The sequence below is a fragment of the Oncorhynchus mykiss genome, chromosome 2 (genome assembly GCF_013265735.2).
Source record: "Oncorhynchus mykiss isolate Arlee chromosome 2, USDA_OmykA_1.1, whole genome shotgun sequence".
NCBI lineage: Eukaryota > Metazoa > Chordata > Actinopteri > Salmoniformes > Salmonidae > Oncorhynchus > Oncorhynchus mykiss.
The window spans coordinates 75,618,617-75,642,116 of NC_048566.1; the positions used below are offsets into that span (position 1 = coordinate 75,618,617).

The 23,500-nt window shown below is 43.1% G+C and overlaps 1 protein-coding gene across 1 annotated transcript; it reads left to right on the top strand.

Annotated features, from left to right (window-relative positions):
- The first annotated feature begins 4,628 nt into the window (after positions 1-4,628).
- LOC110496192 (proline-rich transmembrane protein 4) lies at positions 4,629-16,207 on the top strand. The gene is made up of 3 exons (XM_021571949.2): positions 4,629-5,317; positions 6,934-7,959; positions 13,132-16,207. The coding sequence occupies exons 2-3, from the start codon at positions 7,062-7,064 to the stop codon at positions 15,288-15,290; spliced, it is 3,057 nt and encodes a 1,018-aa protein (XP_021427624.2). The 5' UTR covers positions 4,629-5,317; positions 6,934-7,061; the 3' UTR covers positions 15,291-16,207.
- The last annotated feature ends 7,293 nt before the right edge of the window (positions 16,208-23,500 follow it).

Here is a 23,500-nt window from a genome sequence, read left to right on the forward strand (position 1 = left end):
CGCTGAGATCATGTGTTTGGTCAGTCATTGTTCCACTCCGGACCCCTTTAGTTCTGGCTGGTTGGTGCCTTCCTGTGCGGTCATCACACCGGGTGTCAGTCGGCTCTGGTGTGGCTTTCCTAACCCACTACAGCACATTTGGCCACCTGTTGTCGGAAACCGGAAGGATTGTGTTGAGTCTCGGAGCTTTAGCTCAGTGGACTAACAGTTTTAAATGTGGTACAGAACACCCCTGGTTGAATGCCCGGTTAGTATTTTACCCCAGCTACAGTGCCTTGCGAAAGTATTCGGCCCCCTTGAACTTTGCGACCTTTTGCCACATTTCAGGCTTCAAACATAAAGATATAAAACTGTATTTTTTTTGTGAAGAATCAACAACAAGTGGGACACAATCATGAAGTGGAACGACATTTATTGGATATTTCAAACTTTTTTAACAAATCAAAAACTGAAAAATCGGGCGTGCAAAATTATTCAGCCCCCTTAAGTTAATACTTTGTAGCGCCACCTTTTGCTGCAATTACATCTGTAAGTCGCTTGGGGTATGTCTCTATCAGTTTTGCACATCGAGAGACTGACATTTTTTCCCATTCCTCCTTGCAAAACAGCTCGAGCTCAGTGAGGTTGGATGGAGAGCATTTGTGAACAGCAGTTTTCAGTTCTTTCCACAGATTCTCGATTAGATTCAGGTCTGGACTTTGACTTGGCCATTCTAACACCTGGATATGTTTATTTTTGAACCATTCCATTGTAGGTTTTGCTTTATGTTTTGGATCATTGTCTTGTTGGAAGACAAATCTCATACAAGTCCCAGTCTCAGGTCTTTTGCAGACTACATCAGGTTTTCTTCCAGAATGGTCCTGTATTTGGCTCCATCCATCTTCCCATCAATTTTAACGATCTTCCCTGTCCCTGCTGAAGAAAAGCAGGCCCAAACCATGATGCTGCCACCACCATGTTTGACAGTGGGGATGGTGTGTTCAGGGTGATGAGCTGTGTTGCTTTTACGCCAAATATAACGTTTTGCATTGTTGCCAAAAAGTTCCATTTTGGTTTCATCTGACCAGAGCACCTTCTTCCACATGTTTGGTGTGTCTCCCAGGTGGCTTGTGGCAAACTTTAAACGACACTTTTTATGGATATCTTTAAGAAATGGCTTTCTTCTTGCCACTCTTCCATAAAGGCCAGATTTGTGCAATATACGACTGATTGTTGTCCTATGGACATAGTCTCCCACCTCAGCTGTAGATCTCTGCAGTTCATCCAGAGTGATCATGGGCCTCTTGGCTGCATCTCTGATCAGTCTTCTCCTTGTATGAGCTGAAAGTTTAGAGGGACGGCCAGGTCTTGGTAGATTTGCAGTGGTCTGATACTCCTTCCATTTCAATATTATCGCTTGTACAGTGCTCCTTGGGATGTTTAAAGCTTGGGAAATCTTTTTGTATCCAAATCCAGCTTTAAACTTCTTCACAACAGTATCTCGGACCTGCCTGGTGTGTTCCTTGTTCTTCATGATGCTCTCTGCGCTTTTAACAGACCTCTGAGACTATCACAGTGCAGGTGCATTTATACGGAGACTTGATTACACACAGGTGGATTGTATTTATCATCATTAGTCATTTAGGTCAACATTGGATAATTCAGAGATCCTCACTGAACTTCTGGAGAGAGTTTGCTGCACTGAAAGTAAAGGGGCTGAATAATTTTGCACGCCCAATTTTTCAGTTTTTGATTTGTTAAAAAAGTTTGAAATATCCAATAAATGTCATTCCACTTCACGATTGTGTCCCACTTGTTGTTGATTCTCCACAAAAAAATACAGTTTTATATCTTTATATTTGAAGCCTGAAATGTGGCAAAAGGTTGCAAAGTTCAAGGGGGCCGAATACTTTCGCAAGGCACTGTAACTATCCAATACTCTGTGACCCTTCACCTCCAGTCTGACCTATTGTGAGCAGGTCCTAGTGACTGTTATTGATCCATCATTCATCAGTTGTTGGTCCTCTCTCTGGTTATGGATCAATGATTTTGCTGATCCACAGGGATAGATAATGCTACAGCCCTGAGACCAAACTCTATCTCATTTTACACTGGCCTTTCAGAAAAAACACTTGATTTCACGTGGAAAATCACATGATTTCCCGAGAAATTTCCCATGTGAAATCAAGTGAAAACATGTGTTTTTCGAACACTTCACATGTGATCGCATCTTCACGTGTAGTTTAATGTTATCACATGTTGCTTTACATGTTGTGACATTAACTTCACATAAGATCACGTGATCGCATGAAACCATCTGTGTGTCTGCCCGTCTGCCTGCCTGTCTTATATTTCCCTGGGGTAAATAAAGGTGGGACAAAGTGCTCTACTGTGTCTGCTACAGCCAGGGATAAATAAGAGCTTTATTTATCATAAACCTGCCTGATTGTCTGACCAACAGACAGGAGGGACGGAGGAGATGTTGATGCTGAAGAGGATCCATTCTTCATTGCTCTAAATCCAATTGATATTTGGTCAGTACTAATGTAAGTTCAAGATACTGGAATACTGTATACCAAAGCATGTTTGTTATTGCTCTATCTATGTACAGTGCCTTGCGAAAGTATTCAGCCCCCTTGAACTTTGCGACCTTTTGCCACATTTCAGGCTTCAAACATGAAGATATAAAACTTTATTTTTTTGTGAAGAATCAACAACAAGTGGGACACAATCATGAAGTGGAACGACATTTATTGGATATTTCAAACTTTTTTAACAAATCAAAAACTGAAAAATTGGACGTGCAAAATTATTCAGCCCCTTTACTTTCAGTGCAGCAAACTCTCTCCAGAAGTTCAGTGAGGATCTCTGAATGATCCAATGTTGACCTAAATGACTAATGATGATAAATACAATCCACCTGTGTGTAATCAAGTCTCCGTATAAATGCACCTGCACTGTGATAGTCTCAGAAGTCCGTTAAAAGCGCAGAGAGCATCATGAAGAACAAGGAACACACCAGGCAGGTCCGAGATACTGTTGTGAAGAAGTTTAAAGCCGGATTTGGATACAAAAAGATTTCCCAAGCTTTAAACATCCCAAGGAGCACTGTGCAAGCGATAATATTGAAATGGAAGGAGTATCAGACCACTGCAAATCTACCAAGACCTGGCCATCCCTCTAAACTTTCAGCTCATACAAGGAGAAGACTGATCAGAGATGCAGCCAAGAGGCCCATGATCACTCTGGATGAACTGCAGAGATCTACAGCTGAGGTGGGAGACTCTGTCCATAGGACAACAATCAGTCGTATATTGCACAAATCTGGCCTTTATGGAAGAGTGGCAAGAAGAAAGCCATTTCTTAAAGATATCCATAAAAAGTGTTGTTTAAAGTTTGCCACAAGCCACCTGGGAGACACACCAAACATGTGGAAGAAGGTGCTCTGGTCAGATGAAACCAAAATGGAACTTTTTGGCAACAATGCAAAACGTTATGTTTGGCGTAAAAGCAACACAGCTGAACACACCATCCCCACTGTCAAACATGGTGGTGGCAGCATCATGGTTTGGGCCTGCTTTTCTTCAGCAGGGACAGGGAAGATGGTTAAAATTGATGGGAAGATGGATGGAGCCAAATACAGGACCATTCTGGAAGAAAACCTGATGGAGTCTGCAAAAGACCTGAGACTGGGACGGAGATTTGTCTTCCAACAAGACAATGATCCAAAACATAAAGCAAAATCTACAATGGAATGGTTCAAAAATAAACACATCCAGGTGTTAGAATGGCCAAGTCAAAGTCCAGACCTGAATCCAATCGAGAATCTGTGGAAAGAACTGAAAACTGCTGTTCACAAATGCTCTCCATCCAACCTCACTGAGCTCGAGCTGTTTTGCAAGGAGGAATGGGAAAAAATTTCAGTCTCTCGATGTGCAAAACTGATAGAGACATACCCCAAGCGACTTACAGCTGTAATCGCAGCAAAAGGTGGCGCTACAAAGTATTAACTTAAGGGGGCTGAATAATTTTGCATGCCAATTTTTCAGTTTTTGATTTGTTAAAAAAGTTTGAAATATCCAATAAATGTCGTTCCACTTCATGATTGTGTCCCACTTGTTGTTGATTCTTCACAAAAAAAATACAGTTTTATATCTTTATGTTTGAAGCCTGAAATGTGGCAAAAGGTCGCAAAGTTCAAGGGGGCCGAATACTTTCGCAAGGCACTGTATGATATTGAATAGACAGAGTCTAGATGTATTGGTTCATGTCCTGTGAATGCACTATTGTAATCAATTATGCTCCCCCATAATCCAAACCCCAGTCAGTCGTATACTAGCAGAGCTGATCTATAATATAGATACAGCAAAATGGACCATATGTGGAGTCCTATTCCACTCTGGACAGTCATTGAGTGCAGATTGAAGATTTACACAGATTAACAAGGTACAGTATGTGGATCAGTGTCTATTTTAAAGTATCCAGAGAGGAATTAAATGAGGACAGGAGCCTGGACTTTACCCCGCAGGGAGATAAAGTACTATATCTATCAGAGTCTGATGACATCAACATGTTGAGTAGGAGAGAGATAATGATGATTAAAGACAGAGCGAGAAGTGGGTATGTATATAAGATGAGAGAGAGAGAGATGGTGTGATAACAGAAGGAAGATGCCAAACTAACAGCATTACAATGCAAAATCACAAGTTGTGCATTCTTAGCTTACAAAGAAGTTCCAAATTCCTTGTGATGTTTGTTCTATAATTTGTGATGTACTGGCTTCACTCTCACACTGACTATTGCTTTTATGTTAATCATGACAGAAGGGTTGGTTTCAACTCCAGCTGCAAATTACATCCAATACACTATATTGATCTGATAGTTAGTTCTATGCACAATACCACCCTCCTGTTAACGATTCGTTCTTACAGGCATATTTATCTGCAGTGTGTGTGTGTGCGCCAACCCTTTTTGTCCCCCACTGGCTCCCATCCCATAATACGACCAGACCGCACTGATGAATTATTTGCCCAGTGAGGTGTATCCACGGGAACCATGCATTCCTGACACACATCATAGAGAGAGAGAGACACACACACCCTTGAACGAGGGAGGGATAGAAATAAGGAGCATACTGAGTGTGTGAGTGATACTGAGAAGAGGAGTGAGCAGAGTGAACCTGTAACTTAGTCTAACACACACAGACAGACGGAGGGATCTTTACAGCAGCAACGGAAGCAGCAGGAGCGTGGTGTGGGACAGAGAGGGATGTTGTCTGGCTGAGCTGGGACCTCTCCCTCTCCTGTCTGTCTGATGGAGAGCAGAGGGACGCAGCACAGTGAGTACTACAGGCTGTGTGTGTGTGTGTGTGTGTGTGTGTGTGTGTGTGTGTGTGTGTGTGTGTGTGTGTGTGTGTGTGTGTGTGTGTGTGTGTGTGTGTGTGTGTGTGTGTGTGTGCGTGCGTGCGTGCGTGTGCATCCAGAAGATATAGATTGAGGTAGGGTTTGGGGAGTTGTGAAGGGCTAAGGAAGAGAGACAATGATCAAGAGGAAGAGATTGAAATTGTTTGTGTTGCTGTGTGCCCAGCTAGCACACAGCATATATTTCTTAGCACTTGGTGAAGGCGGGGTTGACCTATGGTTATTTTGCATACAACCTTCCCACAATGTTCTGGGAATGGTGCAGGATAGTTGCTTGGCTTTGGAACATTTCTCAGGACATTTAAGGAACTTGACAAAATAACTTTATTTTCTTGGTGTTTCATTACTTTAACAGAACATTTCCAAAAGTTCAAACATGGTAACATTTAATATATATCTTTTGTCATGTTCTAGGATTGTTCTCCTACTGGTTTGACATTGAGCATTTTCTCAATTAGTTCAGAGAATATGAAGAAACAACGTTCTTCTGTTGGAATTTCAATACTTCAGCAAAACGTTTCCAACAGATTTCCTCATGGTTCTATTTTAAGTAATGTTCAAAAAAATGTTTTAACAACGTTGAGAAACAACGTTCTTCAGGTTTCCTTGTGGTTCTATTTAAAGGCATGTTCTCAGAACATTATGAAAATGTTCCATAAAAACGACACGAAAACATTAGTAATGTTCAAATAACTTTTTAATTATTATATTGAAAATCCTATACATTCCGTCTTCTGCATCAACAAAACTCTCTCTATCCTATGTCTTGTTAAGTGTGTTCAGGTGTGTTGGTCGAGACCACTAATTGGCCACACCTGACTTTAATGAGTGCTTGTTTCCTCTGAAATGGGGTCCATTTGAATAGACCAAAATGAACAGTTTTGTATGAGTAAAAAAAAATACTAGTTCCATCCTGGTGGCGCAGTGGACTAGTTCCATGGCTAGAGAATAGAAAATCGTAGGTTCAAACCTCACTGATGCTGTGCCACAAATTATTATTGAATTCCTAAGCAAATGAATTTCCATGTGTCCTATCTGTACCTGGAGTTCAAAACTATTAACCTAAGCTAGCAGTCTTTTTGAAAAATTATACAAAAAAAACTCTAAATAACCTCTAATTTCTGTTCTCAGAACATTAACAAAACCTCCCAGGAAAACTTTCAGGAACCCATAGTAAAATGTTCTCAGAACCTCCCGGCAACCTAAAAATTAACGTTCCCAGAACATGTTTAAAAAACGTTAAGTTTTACCGGTCAGGAAACGTATGACTTCATTCCCAGAACCAATGGGAAACCAAAGATGTAGGTTCCCACAACTTCCAAAGAACCAAATGTGCTAGCTGGGTGTGTAGGAATATATATGGTGACTGCTGTGCTACTTCCTGAGAGCATTGGCAGAGAGAGGCATGGAAAAATCTCACGGGGTATGCGTGTATACATTGAAGGGTATGTTGTTTTCTAGTGGAGGAGAAGAGGGATATGGCTCCAGTTTTTTGTATTCTGACTTTGAGGTGTGTGTTGTGTGTGTTCTGCAGGTGAGCTGATACTAAGGTGTGTGGGGTCGAGGTGAAAGAGGAGTTCGCTGGGAATCATGTGATTGGACAGCGATGTTTACCTGCATCATGTGACTTCACAGAGAAGATTATACTATAGGGTCTCCATTATGGCTGTTGTGATGTGTATCTCTCTCTTCCTCTTCCTGCTCCTCCTCTGCCTGTCCCTCACTCCTCCCCTCCATCTGCATGCCTTCCCCCTGGCGGCAGAGGCACCACCTCACCCACACACAGACACACAGACAGATGTACAGGTTTCACACAGCCCTTTAGGGGCATCTTGGGCTCTGGTAGGCCTCAACGCTGGAGCCAGAATGGCCGACTCTCTGGGTTGGTTTCCAGGGCTGAGGGGCCCCATACTGGAACCTGAGGAAACTGAGAAACAGGACTACACAGACGAGTTTCAAGGAACTATTGGTGAATACCATGATTTGCTGGAAAGCCCTGAGCAGTCACCTAAGACTGTCCCCAGACAAACAGGGCTGGAGACATTCAGATTCACAGAGGCAGACAGTGTCACTGCATGGATGGAAATCAAACCCCCAACTGGGACCTTATTTAGGAATGGACTACCAGACAGGATCCAGGATGGAGATCCTGAAAACGAGCTGAAAGAGAGCAACACCAGGGAGAAGGCTGGATCCCCACTAACAACTTCACTGGATGGACAGACTCCTCTGGTACATCTGTCACTCCCACAGAATGAAGATAGTATTGGTAGACCAACACCCATCCTTCTCTTTCGCTCTGACTATACAGAGACCCCAGGCTTTAATCCACTCACTAGGCCTACTTTACCAACCCCAGTGACAGCACAGCTAGGCTCCACTACTGACCCGGACCAAGACCAACCCATAGCCTTGGCCACAGACAAAGGGTTGCTATCTCTGGACCAACCAACCACCCCACACAGAGACATGATGGAAGGAGATATCGTGATGGAGACTGGAGACTTCTCAGAATTGGAGGACGACACAGAAAACCTCACAGATTCAGGAACAGACACAGGTAAGACAAACTTCTCAAATCCAACCCCCATTCCCGTCTTATGTCCGCTTTTACAATACGCTCAGGATGTTAGTAAGAAAGAATAGGATATTGATCAGAAATAATTGTCCTATTTTTCTATGTTGTGTAACACTGGTGGTGAATTAACTGATTTACTGTGGAAGTGTGACGAGTATCCCCTTATATATTTCCCTTCATGACATCCTACCTCTGATGTCAGGAAATGTGTATTTTATGTTTCCATACCTCTGTAGCAGTACATAGTAGTTAGTGGTAGTATGTTTTCTGTTGAAGTCAAATCAAATCTTATTGCACATACACATGGTTAGCAGATGTTTATGCGAGTGTAGCGAAATGGTTGTGCTTCTAGTTCCGACAATGCAGTAATAACCAACGAGTAATCTAACCTAACAATTTCACAACAACTACCTTATACACACAAGTGTAAAGGGATGAAGAATATGTACATAAAGTTATATGAATGAGTGATGGTACAGAACGGCATAGGCAAGATGCAGTAGATGGTATCGCGTACAGTATATACATGAGATGAGTAATGTAGGGTATGTGAACATATAAAAGTGGCATTGTTTAAAGTGGCTAGTGATACATGTATTACATAAAGATGGCCAGATGCAGTAGATGGTATAGAGTCCAGTATATACATATGAGATGGGTAATGTAGGGTATGTAAACATTATATGAAGTGGCATTGTTTAAAGTGGCTAGTGATGCATTTATTACATACATTTTTCAATTATTAAAGTGGCTGGAGTTGAGTCAGTATGTTGGCAGCAGCCACTCAATGTTAGTGGTGGCTGTTTAACAGTCTGATGGCCTTGAGATAGAAGCTGTTTTTCAGTCTCTCGGTCCCTGCTTTGATGCACCTGTACTGACCTCGACTTCTGGATGATAGCGGGGTGAACAGGCAGTGGCTCGGGTGGTTGTTGTCCTTGATGATCTTTATGGCCTTCCTGTGACATCGGGTGGTGTAGGTGTCCTGGAGGGCAGGTAGTTTGCCCCCGGTGATGCGTTGTGCAGACCTCACTACCCTCTGGAGAGCCTTACGGTTGTGGGCGGAGCAGTTACCGTACCAGGCGATGATACAGCCCGACAGGATGCTCTCGATTGTGCATCTGTAAAAGTTTGTGAGTGCTTTTGGTGACAAGCCAAATTTCTTCAGCCTCCTGAGGTTGAAGAGGCGCTGCTGTGCCTTCTTCACCACGCTGTCTGTGTGGGTTGACCAATTCAATGCTCCCTCTGCTGTTTCCTGAAGTCCACAATCATCTCCTTTGTTTTGTTGACGTTGAGTGTGAAGTTATTTTCCTGACACCACACTCCGACTGCCCTCACCTCCTCCCTGTAGGCCGTCTCGTCGTTGTTGGTAATCAAGCCTACCACTGTAGTGTCGTCTGCAAACTTGATAATTGAGTTGGAGGCGTGCATGGCCACACAGTCGTGGGTGAACAGGGAGTACAGGAGAGGGCTCAGAACGCACCCTTGTGGGGCCCCAGTGTTGAGGATCAGCGGGATGGAGATGATGTTACCTACCCTCACCACCTGGGGGTGGCCCGTCAAGAAGTCCAGTACCCAGTTGCACAGGGCGGGGTTGAGACCCAGGGTCTTGAGCTTGATGACGAGATTGGAGGGTACTTTGGTGTTAAATGCTGAGCTGTAGTCGATGAACAGCATTCTCACATACGTAGGTATTCCTCTTGTCCAGATGGGTTAGGGCCGTGTGCAGTGTAGTTACGATTGCGTCGTCTGTTGACCTATTGGGGCGGTAAGCAAATTGGAGTGAGTCTAGGGTGTCAGGTAGGGTGGAGGTGATATGGTCCTTGACTAGTCTCTCAAAGCACTTCATGATGACGTAGTCGTTTAACTCAGTTACCTTAGCTTTCTTGGGAACAGGAACAATGGTGGCCATCTTGAAGCATGTGGGAACAGCAGACTGGGATAAGGATTGATTGAATATGTCCGTAAACTGTTACTGTAATTTAGTTATTCCAATATGTTTTCATTAATTGAATTCCCTTAATCTATTTTATGAGAATTTGTAAGATTCTAGTTTGCATAAAATAGACGGAGACCAGACTTTTCAATAATAGGTAACATAATTTATTCTCGGAGCGCGCTGCCACGTTACCACGAGCAACAGTTTATATACAATAACATGACGTCACTTCATTGCTCCTAAAATGAATCTCCTCCTCCAGACCGGGTCAAAGGGAACTTTAAAAGTTCATTTTGAGTTCATTCTGACCCCTTAGCACATACACAGGACACACAACACAGCTGAATTAACTTTTGACTCCTCACCATTATCGATCACCATTTAGCTGACAGTTCTAATTAACAGAAAACCTAGGAATGCACTCACAGCCTTATCTAAAACACCCCAGAGCTCAGTTTCGTCGGTTCAACCATAGGTTAACTACCTTATCTGTTTACTTAATCCACAACCCATTCCTTCCTTCCCAGTTGGAATGGTGTTCATTAACTTGAATTACTCCTTGTCCGTGTCACACAATCCCTTCTTATGAACTCATATTGTTAATCAGATATAATAAAACAGAGTATAAGTTTACTTAGTTACAGTTCCATTTAAAATTATTTGTTCAGTCATTTAATCATAATTTTCCTAACATAAACACAACTGGTCTGCGCATGCTCTGAGGACGCGGCTAGGGATGCCGTTTGGGCCTGCAGCCTTGCGAGGGTTAACATGTTTAAATGTTTTACTCACGTTGGCTGCAGTGAAGGAGAGTCCGCAGGTTTTGGTAGCGGGCCGAGTCAGTGGCACTGTATTGTCCTCAAAGCGAGCAAAGAAGTTGTTTAGTCTGTCTGGGAGCAAGACATCCTGGTCCGCCATTGGGCTGGTTTTCTTTTTGTAATCCGTGATTGACTGTAGACCCTGCCACATACCTCTTGTGTCTGAGCCGTTGAATTGCGACTCTACTTTGTCTCTATACTGACGCTTAGCTTGTTTGATTGCCCTGCCCTCCGCAGCTACACTGTTTGTATTCGGTCATGTTTCCAGTCTCCTTGTCCTGGTTAAAAGCAGTGGTTCGTACTTTCAGTTTCGCACGAATGCTGCCATCAATCCATGGTTTCTGGTTTGGGAATGTTTTAATAGTTGCTGTGGGTACGAGAATCGCAGATGCACTTGCAAATAAACTCGCTCACCGAATCAGCGTATTCGTCAATGTTGTTGTTTGATGCAATGCGCAACATATCCCAATCCACGTGATCAAAGCAATCTTGAAGCGTGGAATCAGATTGGTCGGACCAGCTTTGAACAGACCTGAGCGAGGGAGCTTCATGTTTTAGTATCTGTCTATAGGCTGGAAGCAACAAAATGGAGTCGTGGTCAGCTTTTCCGAAAGGAGGGCAGGGGATAGCCTTATATGCGTCGCGGAAGTTAGAATAACAATGATCCAAGGTTTTACAAGTCCTGGTAGCACAATCGATATGCTGATAGAATTAGGTGAGTCTTGTTTTCAGATTAGCCTTCCCCAGCTACAATGAATGCAGCCTCAGGATATGTGGTTTCCAGTTTACATAGAGTCAAATAAAGTTTGTTCAGGGCCATCGATTTGTCTGCTTGGGGGAGAATATATGCGGTATATATTAGGTCTTGCCTTATTTTTTTTTATTTTCCCATGATGTCAAGCAAAGAGGCACTGAGTTTGAAGGTAGGCTTTGAAATACATCCACAGGTATACTTCCAATGGACTCAAATTTAGTTAATTAGCCTATCAGAAGATTCTAAAGTCATGACAGCTGTTTAAAGGCCCAGTCAACTTCGTGTATGTAGGCCCAGTCAACTTCTATCCCACTGGAATTGTGATACAGTGAATTTTAAGTGAAATAATCTGTAAGCAATTGTTGAAAAAATTCCTTGTGTCATGCACAAAGTAGATGTCCTAACCGACCTAACCAAAACTGTAGTTTGTTAACAAGAAATTTGTGGAGTGGTTAAAAAAACAAGTTTTAATGAATGTATTTAAGTGTATGTATACTTACAACTTCAACTGTATGTTGGGTATAGTGTGTATATTTCTGTTGTATTGTACAGTGCTCTGCACACACAGACAACATCATTACCCATCATGCCACAAAAGCCACGGCCCTTGCAGAGCAAGGGGAACAACTCCTTCAAGGTCTCAGAACGAGTGACGTCACCGATTGAAACGCTATTAGCTCCCACCACCGCTAACTAGCTAGCCATTTCACATCAGTTACACTCAACCCCCTTTTGACCTCCTCCTTTCCCGCAGCAACCAGTGATCCGGGTGAGCAGCATCAATGTAACAGTTTCACCTTCCGTCCCTCTCTGGGCTCGAACCAGAGACCCTCTGCACACATACAACAGTCACCCTTGAAGCATTGCTACCCATCGCGACACAAAAGCTGCAGCCCTTGTAGAGCAAGAGGAATAACTACTTCAAGGTCTCAGAGCGAGTGACGTCACCGATTGAAACGCTATTAGCTAACTAACTAGCTAGCCATTTCACATCGGTTGCACACACATGCATGTGAAGAGGAGGGACCAGAGGTCTTGTCGCAGAGCGGCAGGGTAGCCTAGTGGTTAGAGCGTTCGACTAGTAACCGGAAGGTTGCAAGTTCAAACCCCCGAGCTGACAAGGTCTTTCTGTTAACCCACTGTTCCTAGGCCGTCATTGAAAATAAGAATTTGTTCTTGGCTGACTTGCATAGTTAAATAAAGGTTTTAAAAAAAGAGCTCTGTACTGTATTTACTGTATTTCTCTATGAAGAGGCACATAGGCACATAGGGAATAGAAGCATCTACATTATTCAGATGGTATGTATTCATAGACAGGAAAGGGTATGGGTATGTGCATCTACGATAGTATGTTATAAATTATGTAATGTTAGTGAGTGTGCCAGTTTCTGCAATCTATAAATAGTTCACAAATGAGAACAGCAATGGGGCCAATACTACCTAATCTGCCCGCACAGTCTCACTTTCCCTCCCTTGCTCCTCTCTCCCCTGGCTCTCTCTCTCTGACCCAGTTAGAGATTCCCAGTTACGAGCATGTACTTTTGCACTCGCTGATGTTTCACCCTATGAAAGCCCTCAGATCTGAGGATAGGGGCAAGGAGTTGATTTGGGCATCAGTTTCAACCATCTTTGTTTCTGTTTTACAGGTGTGTCTCCAGAGAAGGTGTGGCCTAAGGCAGCCACCAATGAGACACCTATCCTCGACTGCAGCCTGGAGACCAAGGCCACACCCTGCAACACAAATCAATCCTGGAGCCCTGTTTACCCTGATGACATCATCTCAAATAAATCCCAGCGCCCCATTCTGTCTCTAACCCCTCCTCTCTTCGTGCCTCTGTATTCTGATTGGAACTCAGCTCTGGCCACCTGGGGCTTTGCCTGGGAGGTCCACATCTACGGTCTAGGATCTGTGTTTGCTGCATTAGGTCTGATATCTGTACTCTGCCTGTTAGGCCTGCCCCTGCGCTGCCCCCCTGGAAGCCCCTATTTCACCCTGCTGCATCTGTTCCTCCTGGCCACTGGAGGCACTAGAGCATTCACTCTGCTGTATGATGCTTATAGTCACCAGGACCGCCTGTCTGCTCTGGGCTCTCTCCTACTTTCTGAGCTACCCTTACCCTGCCTCACCTCTTCCTTCTCCCTCTCCTTCCTCCTCATCTCCCTCCGCTCTCGCATGCACCTCTCCCTCCCTTTCTCCCTCTCTCTCTCCCTCCCTCTCTCAGCTCTACCCCGGCCTTGTCTCTTGTTCTCCCTTTCCCTGTTGCACTTTGGGGCCTCCCTGGGCTCCATAACTCTCTTCCATGTCTTCCCCAGCCTCCCTGTCCTCCTCCTACTCCCCCAGGGAGTGTTCATCCTCCTCTGTCTCCTCCTCCCCTGCTCCTTCCTCCTCTTCTACTGCTTTGTACGACAAGACACCAAGCATGTCCAACGGCTGAGTGATGGTGAAGGAGAGGTAACAGGTTCCCCGGTGTTGGTGGGGCGGCCGTCCCGCTGCCCATTCGCTGAGGCTGGGGAGTGGAGCAGGGCGGCAGGGGCTGGGGTAGGAGGGTCTCTGTGCCTGTTAAGCTGTGGGGGGCTCCAGCTGTATGGGATGTTACATGCAATGGGGTTTGGAGGGGTGAGTGCTGGGGCAGGGTTTCAGCCCTGGCCTTGGTGGGGCTACCAGCTGGGCTGCAGGCTCTGTGAGGTGGGGGTGTGTCTGTCCTTGTCAATCATCGGCACTCATCCCCTCCTCTTCTGTTGCTCCAACTCCTGCCCCTGGTCTAAACCCAACTGCAACCCCCGTCCGGGGTCCTGGGTGCAGCTGCCCTGTGCCTCACCCTCAGGAGGACCTAGCCACCCCATTCCCCTCTCCCCAGCCCTCCCCCCTCCCTACCCCTGGTCCCTGGGGCAGGAAGAGAAGCTGGTGGTGTGTGATGTCATCAGTAAGCGCCAGTCCGAAGCGTTCCCCCTTTATACACTAATGGACCCCCCCTCAAACGGACTGAACCTGCATCCTAACCTTAACACCCACCTTGGCCAGACCAGAACCTCAAGACACCCCCACCTCCCTGAACCTCCCAGCCCACCATGGATGCCTCAAGCTGGGGTTGCATCCCAGGGCTCTTCCCATGCTAGTCTAGTTCTGGACACTGACTCCACAATGTACCTGCGCCCCCCCTCTCCAATCGACCTGTCCCGGAGCATAGACCAGGCCCTGTACAGCGAAACCCTGTTCCCCCACAGTCTCTTCAGTCATCCCAGGCTACTCCACGCATCCTCCAGCCTCTCCTTGAACTCCCCTGGCTCACACCTCAGCCAGAGTGCCTCACAACCTGGACACAGCTCAGCCGACAGCTCCCTCTACCGGAGCTCTTCCTGTAGAGATGTTGATATGTCTCCTACACGGCCTCCCCAGCCAGGGTGCTTCCTCCCAGGCCACGGTGATCCCATCTCTCCCCCTGAGCGCTGGTGGAGAGGTAGTAACTCCAGCTGCATGTGCCAGGAATCCCTGAGTGGGTCTTCCCAGGGTCTGTTCTCCAGCCTGGGGGCAGGAGGGGCGCATTCGCATCCCCACTCCACGAGAGGGCAGCTCCCCTCCCAGAGCAGTCTGCCCAGGACGCTCCCCAACCTCTCCCACCACAGACGCTACCGCACCCTCAGCTCCTCCTCGCAGGACAGTCAGGGGGAGGGGCGGCTGGCGGGCAGAGAGGACCTGAGTGAAAGCAGGTTGCTGGAACGGGATCTGGCCGTACAAGCGGAGTTTGTCAACGTGTGCCGACAGATCGATGCTCTTAGCGTGTGCAGTGACACTATTGACCTGTAGGTCGATACTACTGGGTTTGAACCATGAGTCATCTATGCGCCACAAGACACTGTTAGTCTGCACAGCTAAACCAATATATTTATCTGTTATGTAAGGACATAAGGATATGATGTAAAATGCACAGAGATTATATATTGACCTCTAGAGAGATCTAAGGACTTAACTGATAAGCTAACATTTGAGTGGTTAACATTGAGCTCAATTAGCTTTTTCACTGCTACATCAGACGTGTTTGGAGGCATTACTATTAATTACAGTTTTCTGGGATTCTACATGTAGAAAATAGACATAAGTTAGACTTAATTAGAACTAAATAAAGAGATACAGCTCTGTTTGATTAGTTATAAGTGTACAGTTATAGAGTTACAATATGTGCTAAATGAAACAACTTTCTGAACCAACCAATGTGGAGTAGATTAGAACACTAATGTCAGTGTAGTGTTGACGATAGCCATAGACATTTGCAAGATCACTTCATGCTTTAGTGGTACTTACTGGGGGAGAGGGAACATAGTGTAACAGATGCTGTCATACCTTACATTATATCTGTTTTTTTTATTAAAACATTTCTTCTTATAAAGCATTTATAACTGGTGCCCTACCACAAGCGTATCTGTTTAAGTCGCAACAGCAATATTAACCAGGAGTTGTGTTAGTGTCCAAGTGCCAAATGTTGCTATGGAACCAACACCAAATCAATCTGAGAGACCTAACAACGTTTTTCAGACTGAAAACCAGCTCTGATATTCACACTGACTTCAAACCTTTTTTCTACAAAGAGTATTTGTGTCATACTGTACATACATCATTAAAGGCTGTGTAAAATGTTTTATTTGTAAATACAATGTACATGGAAAACATTTATACTGTATGGCATGTATCATAGACAAGGTATGATAAACAAAACATTAAGTTTATGATAATGAACATAAGTCATTAATTGTAGTGTATGAACATGCAACAGATACACTATAGATAATACCGTAGACCTTTTTGGGATTCTCCAACTCTATACATTGTCATGAGCTACAGGCCATATCACATGGAGTTGTTTCAGTTGAACTTACAGTACCTGTCAAAAGATTGGACACACCTACTCATTCAAGGCTTTTTCTTCATTTTGACTGTTTTCTACATTGTAGAATAATAGTGACGACATCAAAACTATGAATTAACACATATGGAAACATGTAGTAACCAAAAAAGTTTTAAACAAACTAAAATAGATTTTAGATTCCACCCTTTACCTTGATGACAGCTTTGCACACTCTTGGCACTATCCCAAACAGTTTCACCTGGAATATTTTTACAACAGTCTTGAAGGAGTTCCCACATATGCTGAGCACTTGTTAGCTGCTTTTCCTTCACTCTGCCATCCAACTCATCCCAAACCATCTCAATTGGATTGAGGTTGGGTGATTTTGGAGGCCAGGTCATCTGATGCAGTACTCCATCACTCTCCATTGACCTCTGTGAAGCATTTATTTGGGCTGAATTTCAGAGGATGGTACCTAATGAACTTATCCTCCATGGGTCTTCCTTTCCTGTGGCGGTCCTCATGAGAGCCAGTTTCATCATCGCACTTGATGTTTTTTGCGACAGCACTTGAAGAAACTTTCAAAGTTCTTGAAATTTACCAGATTGACTGACCTTCATGTCTTAATAATTTGAGCTGTTCTTGACATAATATGGACTTGGTCTTTTACCAAATAGGGCTATCTTCTGTATAACACAACTGATTGGCTCAAACGCATTAAGAAGGAAAGACAATCCACAAATGTACTTTTAACAAGGCACACCTGTTAATTGAAATGCATTCCAGGTTACTACCTCATGAAGCTGGTTGAGTAAATGCCAAGAGTGTGCAAAGCTGTCATCGGAGAAAAGGGTGGCTAACACTTTTTTGGTTATTTCATAGTTTTGATGTCTTCACTATTATTCTACAATGAAAGAAAAACCCTTGAATGAGTAGGTGTGTACAAACTTTTCACTGGTACTGTAAGTGTTGAAAATTCAACATAGTTTGAAGTTTGTTTCAGTAGTCAGCAGCAATAGTTAAAAATAGAAATAGTAATGAATTCAATGTCTGTTCATCTAGCTACCACAGATGTAAATCTGTAGTGTAAGCCTTGAGTGTGGTTTATGTTGCTATTAAACAGCTTAGGCTTGGGATAAGAATTAAAAATGGAGTGAGGAGAAAGGGGTGAAATAAGGAGAAAGAGAAAAGGGAGAAAAGGAACGAGTGAGGGAGCAAGCATAACAAAGACCGAATTGTCCTCTGTTGGTGTGGAAAAAATATGCTGTCGCAATGTTAGTGATGACGTTATGGGCAGCAACTGATGTAATGATGTCATGTAATGTCAATCAGCTCATTGATCATGATAGGCCTACACAACATACATACACCAAATAAAGAGATCAGTAGATTAGTTCAATTCTTTATTCTGGTTTATGCAACAGCATGGTACAGCTTGAGTGAATTAAAAGCCAGAGATTGAGATCGCCAGGATAGAACAAAATAAATAACACTAATAAAACATCTGATCAGCTTTTGTGCAACTTTCAGCACCCAAGGTTCACTTCACACAAAGATTAACACAACAGACAGAGTGGTTCTGTCGTTGCTGGTGGTTGACTAACAACTGATAGTGGTCTACTGTTATAAACTAGCTGCAGGTCTTCTACAGGAATAAGATTTATGAAATGGAAGATGGATAAACAACATTTCTTCACTCACTGCCACCAGGTACAGATGTAGAATCTTCATTTGAGCCAGTTTGCTATAGCAGGAAAATAATCCTGCATCAACAGAAATGTTGAATTATTAAGTGGATCACTGGAGGTTGGTGTGGTAATGGCTGGAGCAGAGTAGGTGTGGAATGGTATCAAATACATCAAACATGGTTTCCATGTGTTTGATGCCATTCCTCCCCTCAGCAGCCTCTACTGATGTGGATTATAATTCAAATTTACATTTTTGAAGGGGTCGATACATTTTTTGTTGGGGCAAATCAAGTCTGACATTTTAAACTGGAAATTACAAACTTTAGAAGTCTTTTTCAAACTCAAATACACAACAAGCTTGCATTTCCTGCTGTGTAAGAACATTCTGAGCAACAAAATTGTGATCAAATTAAGATCCTACATCTGCAGTAGCAGTACATGCCTGGTTAACAAGATAATTATAGAAAGACATCCAGGGGTGGTTTCCAGGACACACACTCTACATTGAGCATGCTAGGCTTAGTCTGTGTTCAGGAAACCAGCCCTAGGTACTTATATTGTGGCCTACATATATATTCCTTTTCTCAAATCCACTCAAGTACTACAGTATATATTTACAAATACATCATATTATTAACAGTCTACTGATGAACTAAAGACTAGGCCAAAGTCACTGTACAATTATGCTCTCATCAGATAACACGTCACAAAACTTTACACAAAGACAAAACAGAATTTGGGTATCTACTTTCTATCTGTTTTGTTTGATTCCAAACTGATGAGAATCCACTGAGAGCCTGAGTACAGCAATATCCACAGTGTAGACCGGTGATGTAGTCAACAAACTAAACCTCGAGTCAGAGTCGAGTCCAAAGTCCCTAGTGTTAAAGTCCTTTATACTTGAGTCAAGAGTTCCTTGGTAGTGCTAAAAGCTGTGGTCCAACCATTTAAAAATCTAAATTCTGTTACATTGTTGCACATTGTAAAGATATCTACATAATACAGCACTCTAATATTTGCTGTTGTAGCTACTTTGTTAAATCATGCAACAAAGAGATTTTCTGACAACAAAATCACTACTGATCGAGTCCGAGTCTTCACTGGTCGAGTCCGAGTCAAGTCATAAGTCATGAAAATCGTGACTCGAGTCCAAGTCAAGTCCAAGTCCAAGTCCTGGGACCTTATTTATCAATATTGCGGTAGAAATGATTATAAAATACTACTTACGAAGGGAATTTGGAATGTTTAATAAGCTAAGCGTATGTCGCACGTCACTAATTCACAAGGGAGGCATTTTAACAAAAAATGTTTTTATCAAAATGTGTTTTTTTGGCAGAAATGCCTTCTGGAATATGTGAACTTTCATGTGCCTAGCTACAAAGCAAATGGAAAAGACATGCTGCCGTGAAGTGTTTATCCATGTACACGGGTAAGAGTCTAGCTACATTTTCAGATATTATACATTTCTAATTTTGTCAGAAAGTCATTTTCATTGCAAGTTAAAGTGTACTGTTAGTTAGCTGGATCACTAGCTAACATTACGTGTATGATCTGTGTGGTAATATTATTAGGATCTCAGAAATCCATTTGCATTGCTAGTTGTAGCCCAATGTTAGCTAGCTAGCTTTGAACCTAGTTTGTTCGCTTTAGCTACCTGCATATTCATACTCTAGCATTTTATGCATAGTGGCAAGCTATGACAATCCATTTGTACTGTAGCTATGGGTTGGGAATATAGTTCATTGTTTAGCCAGGTAGCTACACGTCTAAACAAGACTCCACTTTGCAAGAGAATGATTACTTGACCCATTAAGTTAGCCAGGTGTGTCTGAGGTTGATTATGGCCATTTATTGTATTTCAGGAACATGTGTACATGTATAGACAATAGTGACCCATACACATCATTAGATGTGGTTGGGGGTGGTTGTAGCATTTCTTTCACATGACCCATCAATGTAGACAAGTGTCTGGGTAAGCATCATCTAATTATACATTATTTTTATCTGGACACTTTCAAAGTCAGATTAGGATATAGGCCAAAGAGTAGATAAAGTGGAAATTGTAAAGAGATGGGTGGGGCTAAGGCTTAAGAGGGTTAAGAGGGTGTGAATAGGTGTAGACAAAGAGCTCTCCAGTAGGTCTACCATGTACCAAAACATCCAAGGGCCCTTTCCTCAAAAGTGGGGTTACAAGTTTATAAACTTTCAAAGCAGAATTACTTTCCCATTGTTCCTCAATTGCAGTGTATGGCTGATATACCCTTTAGTAGCTCTGAGTCTCTACTTTATTCCAAATTAAAAGTAAACATTTTTTTTTAATGTTGCTACTAGAACCCAATCAAGCCGGTGGTTCACATACGGTCATAATAATCTCTTTAAAGCCTGTGGGGAATACACTAAGCCATACCATGAAATATAACCTACAACGGGCAAACAAAAAAAGCTACGAAAAAATATATAATTTTCCGAGACTGAAATAGAGGTGCCTAGTGTCAGAGATTGAGTACAATCAGTTGTGGTTACCTGTACAAATTAAAACATAGCTAAAAAGAGAGGACCATTAGGACAATTCAAGTCACTTTAGCAATGGCAAATATACTTAAAATGAGTAGCTAGACAACTCACTAATATGCCATCCATCCTCAACAGCACCCTCCTGTAGGCATATACAGTGCCTTGCAAAAGTATTCATCCCCCTTGACGTTTTTCCTATTTTGTTACATCACAACCTGCAATTAAAATGGATATTTATTTGGATTTAATGTAATGGACATACACAAAATAGTTCAAATAGGTGAATAGAAATGGAAAAAATGACTTGTTTAAAAAAATTCAACAACAAAAAAAATACAGAAAAGTGGTGCGTGCCAAAGTTGTGGAGACAAAGTTGTGGAGAACAAAGTTGTGGATCAGGGTTGGGTTATAAAAAAAATGGAAAGAATATGGCACCACAACAAACCTGCCTTGAGAGTGCCGCCCACCAAAAAATACAGACCAGGCAAGGAGGGCATTAATCAGAGGCAACAAAGAGACAAAGAGACAAAGATAACTCCACAGAGCTGGGCTTTACAGAAGAGTAGCCAGAAAAAAGCCATTGCTTAAAGAAAAAATAGCAAACACGTTTGGTGTTCGCCAAAAGGTATGTGGGAGACTCCCCAAACATATGGAAGAAGGTACTCTGGACAGATGAGACTAAAATTGAGCTTTTTGGCCATCAAGGAAAACGCTATTTCTGGCGCAAACTCAACACCTCTCATCTCCCTAAGAACACCATCCCCACAGTGAAGCATGGTGGTGGCAGCATCATGCTGTGGGGATGTTTTTCATCGGCAGGGACTGGGAAACTGGTCAGAATTGAAGGAATGATGGATGGCACTAAATACTGGGAAATTCTTGAGGGAAACCTGTTTCAGTCTTCCAGAGATTTGAGACTGGGACAGAGGTTCACCTTCCAGCAGGACAATGACCCTAAGCATACTACTAAAGTAACACTCGAATGGTTTAAGGGGAAACATTTACATGTCTTGGAATGGCCTAGTCAAAGCCCAGACCTCAATCCAATTGAGAATATGTGGTATGACTTAAAGATTGCTGTACACCAGCAGAACCCATCCAACTTGAAGGAGCTGGAGCAGTTACGCCTCGAAGAATGGGCAAAAATCCCAGTGGCCAGATGTGCCAAGCTTGTAGAGACATACCCCAGGAGACTTGCAGCTGTAATTGCTGCAAAAGGTAGTTCTACAAAGTATTGACTTTGGGGGGGATGAATAGTTATGCATGCTCAAGTTCTGTTTGTTTCACAATAAAAAATATTTTGCATCTTCAAAGTGGTAGGCATGTTGTGTAAATCAAATGATACCAACCCCTAAAAAAATCTATTTTAATTCTAGGTTGTAAGGCAACACAATAGGAAAAATGCCAAGGGGGTGAATACTTTCGCAAGCAACTGTGCCATTGCTGTTCTGCAGAATGAACGAGTTGTGCTTTCCACATGGCCACCTTGCCACCACATTCAACAACTTATTTTGCACATCACTTAACCTATCACCTGCAGATGAGTGGAAGCCTTTTCTGTTCACATGCTGGCTGAGGCTACATAGTTTACCTCATTTTGGGATGGTTCTTTTATGGCGATGTGGGGGCCATCCATTACTCTGTTCATATTTGGGAACGCTGATGGCAAAGAAACCCCTATTGACTTCAACCTGTTGTGCGATGGTGTATGGACATTTTATGTAACTGGTCGTTTTGCTGATGACTGCATCCAAAACATAGGCTCATCAAGGGCTGTGAGATGCCGATCGGCAAGCTCACACTGAAAGGTTCCCGTTGGCAAAAACCAGAGGGTGGATAGCACTTGCATGTGCACCGGAATAGCATGTGTGTGTGCCTTTCTAAAGCAGGTCTTAAATAAAAATCCAATAAGATTAGTTTTGGGAAACGATATCTGATGAGCCAATCTGTACTTTCTGCAAAAAAGTCCCACCGATCTCTAAAAACGCACTCTCTGCAAAATGCAGCGTGTGCCGAAAGAGCAAGCTCAGCTAACTCTCGTTTTATTTCCCATCTGTCTTTTATAGTATTTAACCTGCACCTCTAATATAACAAATGACTGTAGCCTACTTTATATGAATTATTATCATAAACAGATGCTCTGACATGGTCCAATTATACAGTACCAGTCAAAAGTTTGGACACACCTAATCATTCAAGGGTTATTCTTTATTTTGACTATTTTCTACATTGTTCAATAAGAGTGAAGCCATCAAAACTATGAAATAACACATATGGAATCACATAGCAACCCAAAGTGTTAAACAAATCTAAAACATTTTATATTCTCCAAAGTAGCCACCCTTTGCACTGATGACAGCTTTGCACACTCTTGGCATTCTCTCAACCAGCATCATGAGGAATGCTTTTCCAACAGTCTTGAAGGAGTTTCCACATATGCTGAGCACTTGTTGGCTGCTTTTCCTTCACTCTGCTGTCCAACTCATCCCAAACCATCTCAATTTGTTTGAGGTTGGTGATTGTGGAGGCCAGGTCATCTGATGCAGCACTCCATCACTCTCCTTGATCTAATAGCCTTTACACAGCCTGGAGGTGTGTGGGTCATTGTCCTGTTGAAAAACAAATGATAGTCCCACTAAGTCCAAACCAGATGGGATGGCGTATCATTGCAGAATGTGGTATCCATATTGGTTAAAAAAAAAATCTGTGTAACCAGCAAAGCACCCCCACACCACCTCCTCCATGCTTCACGGTGGGAACCACACACGTGGAGATCATCCATTCACCTACTCTGTGTCTCACAAAGGCACAGCGGTTGGAAGCAAACATCTCACATTTGGACTCATCAGACCAAAGGACAGATTTCCACCGGGCTAATGTGCATTGCTCGTGTTTCTTGGCCCAAGCAAGTCTCTTCTTCATATTGGGGTCCTTTAGTAGTGGTTTCTTTGTAGCAATTTGACCATGAGGAC

What these genes read in the sequence shown, in the direction of transcription:
- LOC110496192 (XM_021571949.2), top strand. Translation starts at nt 7,062, where the DNA reads ATGGCTGTTGTGATGTGTATCTCTCTCTTCCTCTTCCTGCTCCTCCTC. An exon ending in AGATTCAGGAACAGACACAG is followed by an intron (nt 7,960 to 13,131) that starts GTAAGACAAACT and finishes TCTGTTTTACAG; the next exon opens with GTGTGTCTCCAGAGAAGGTG.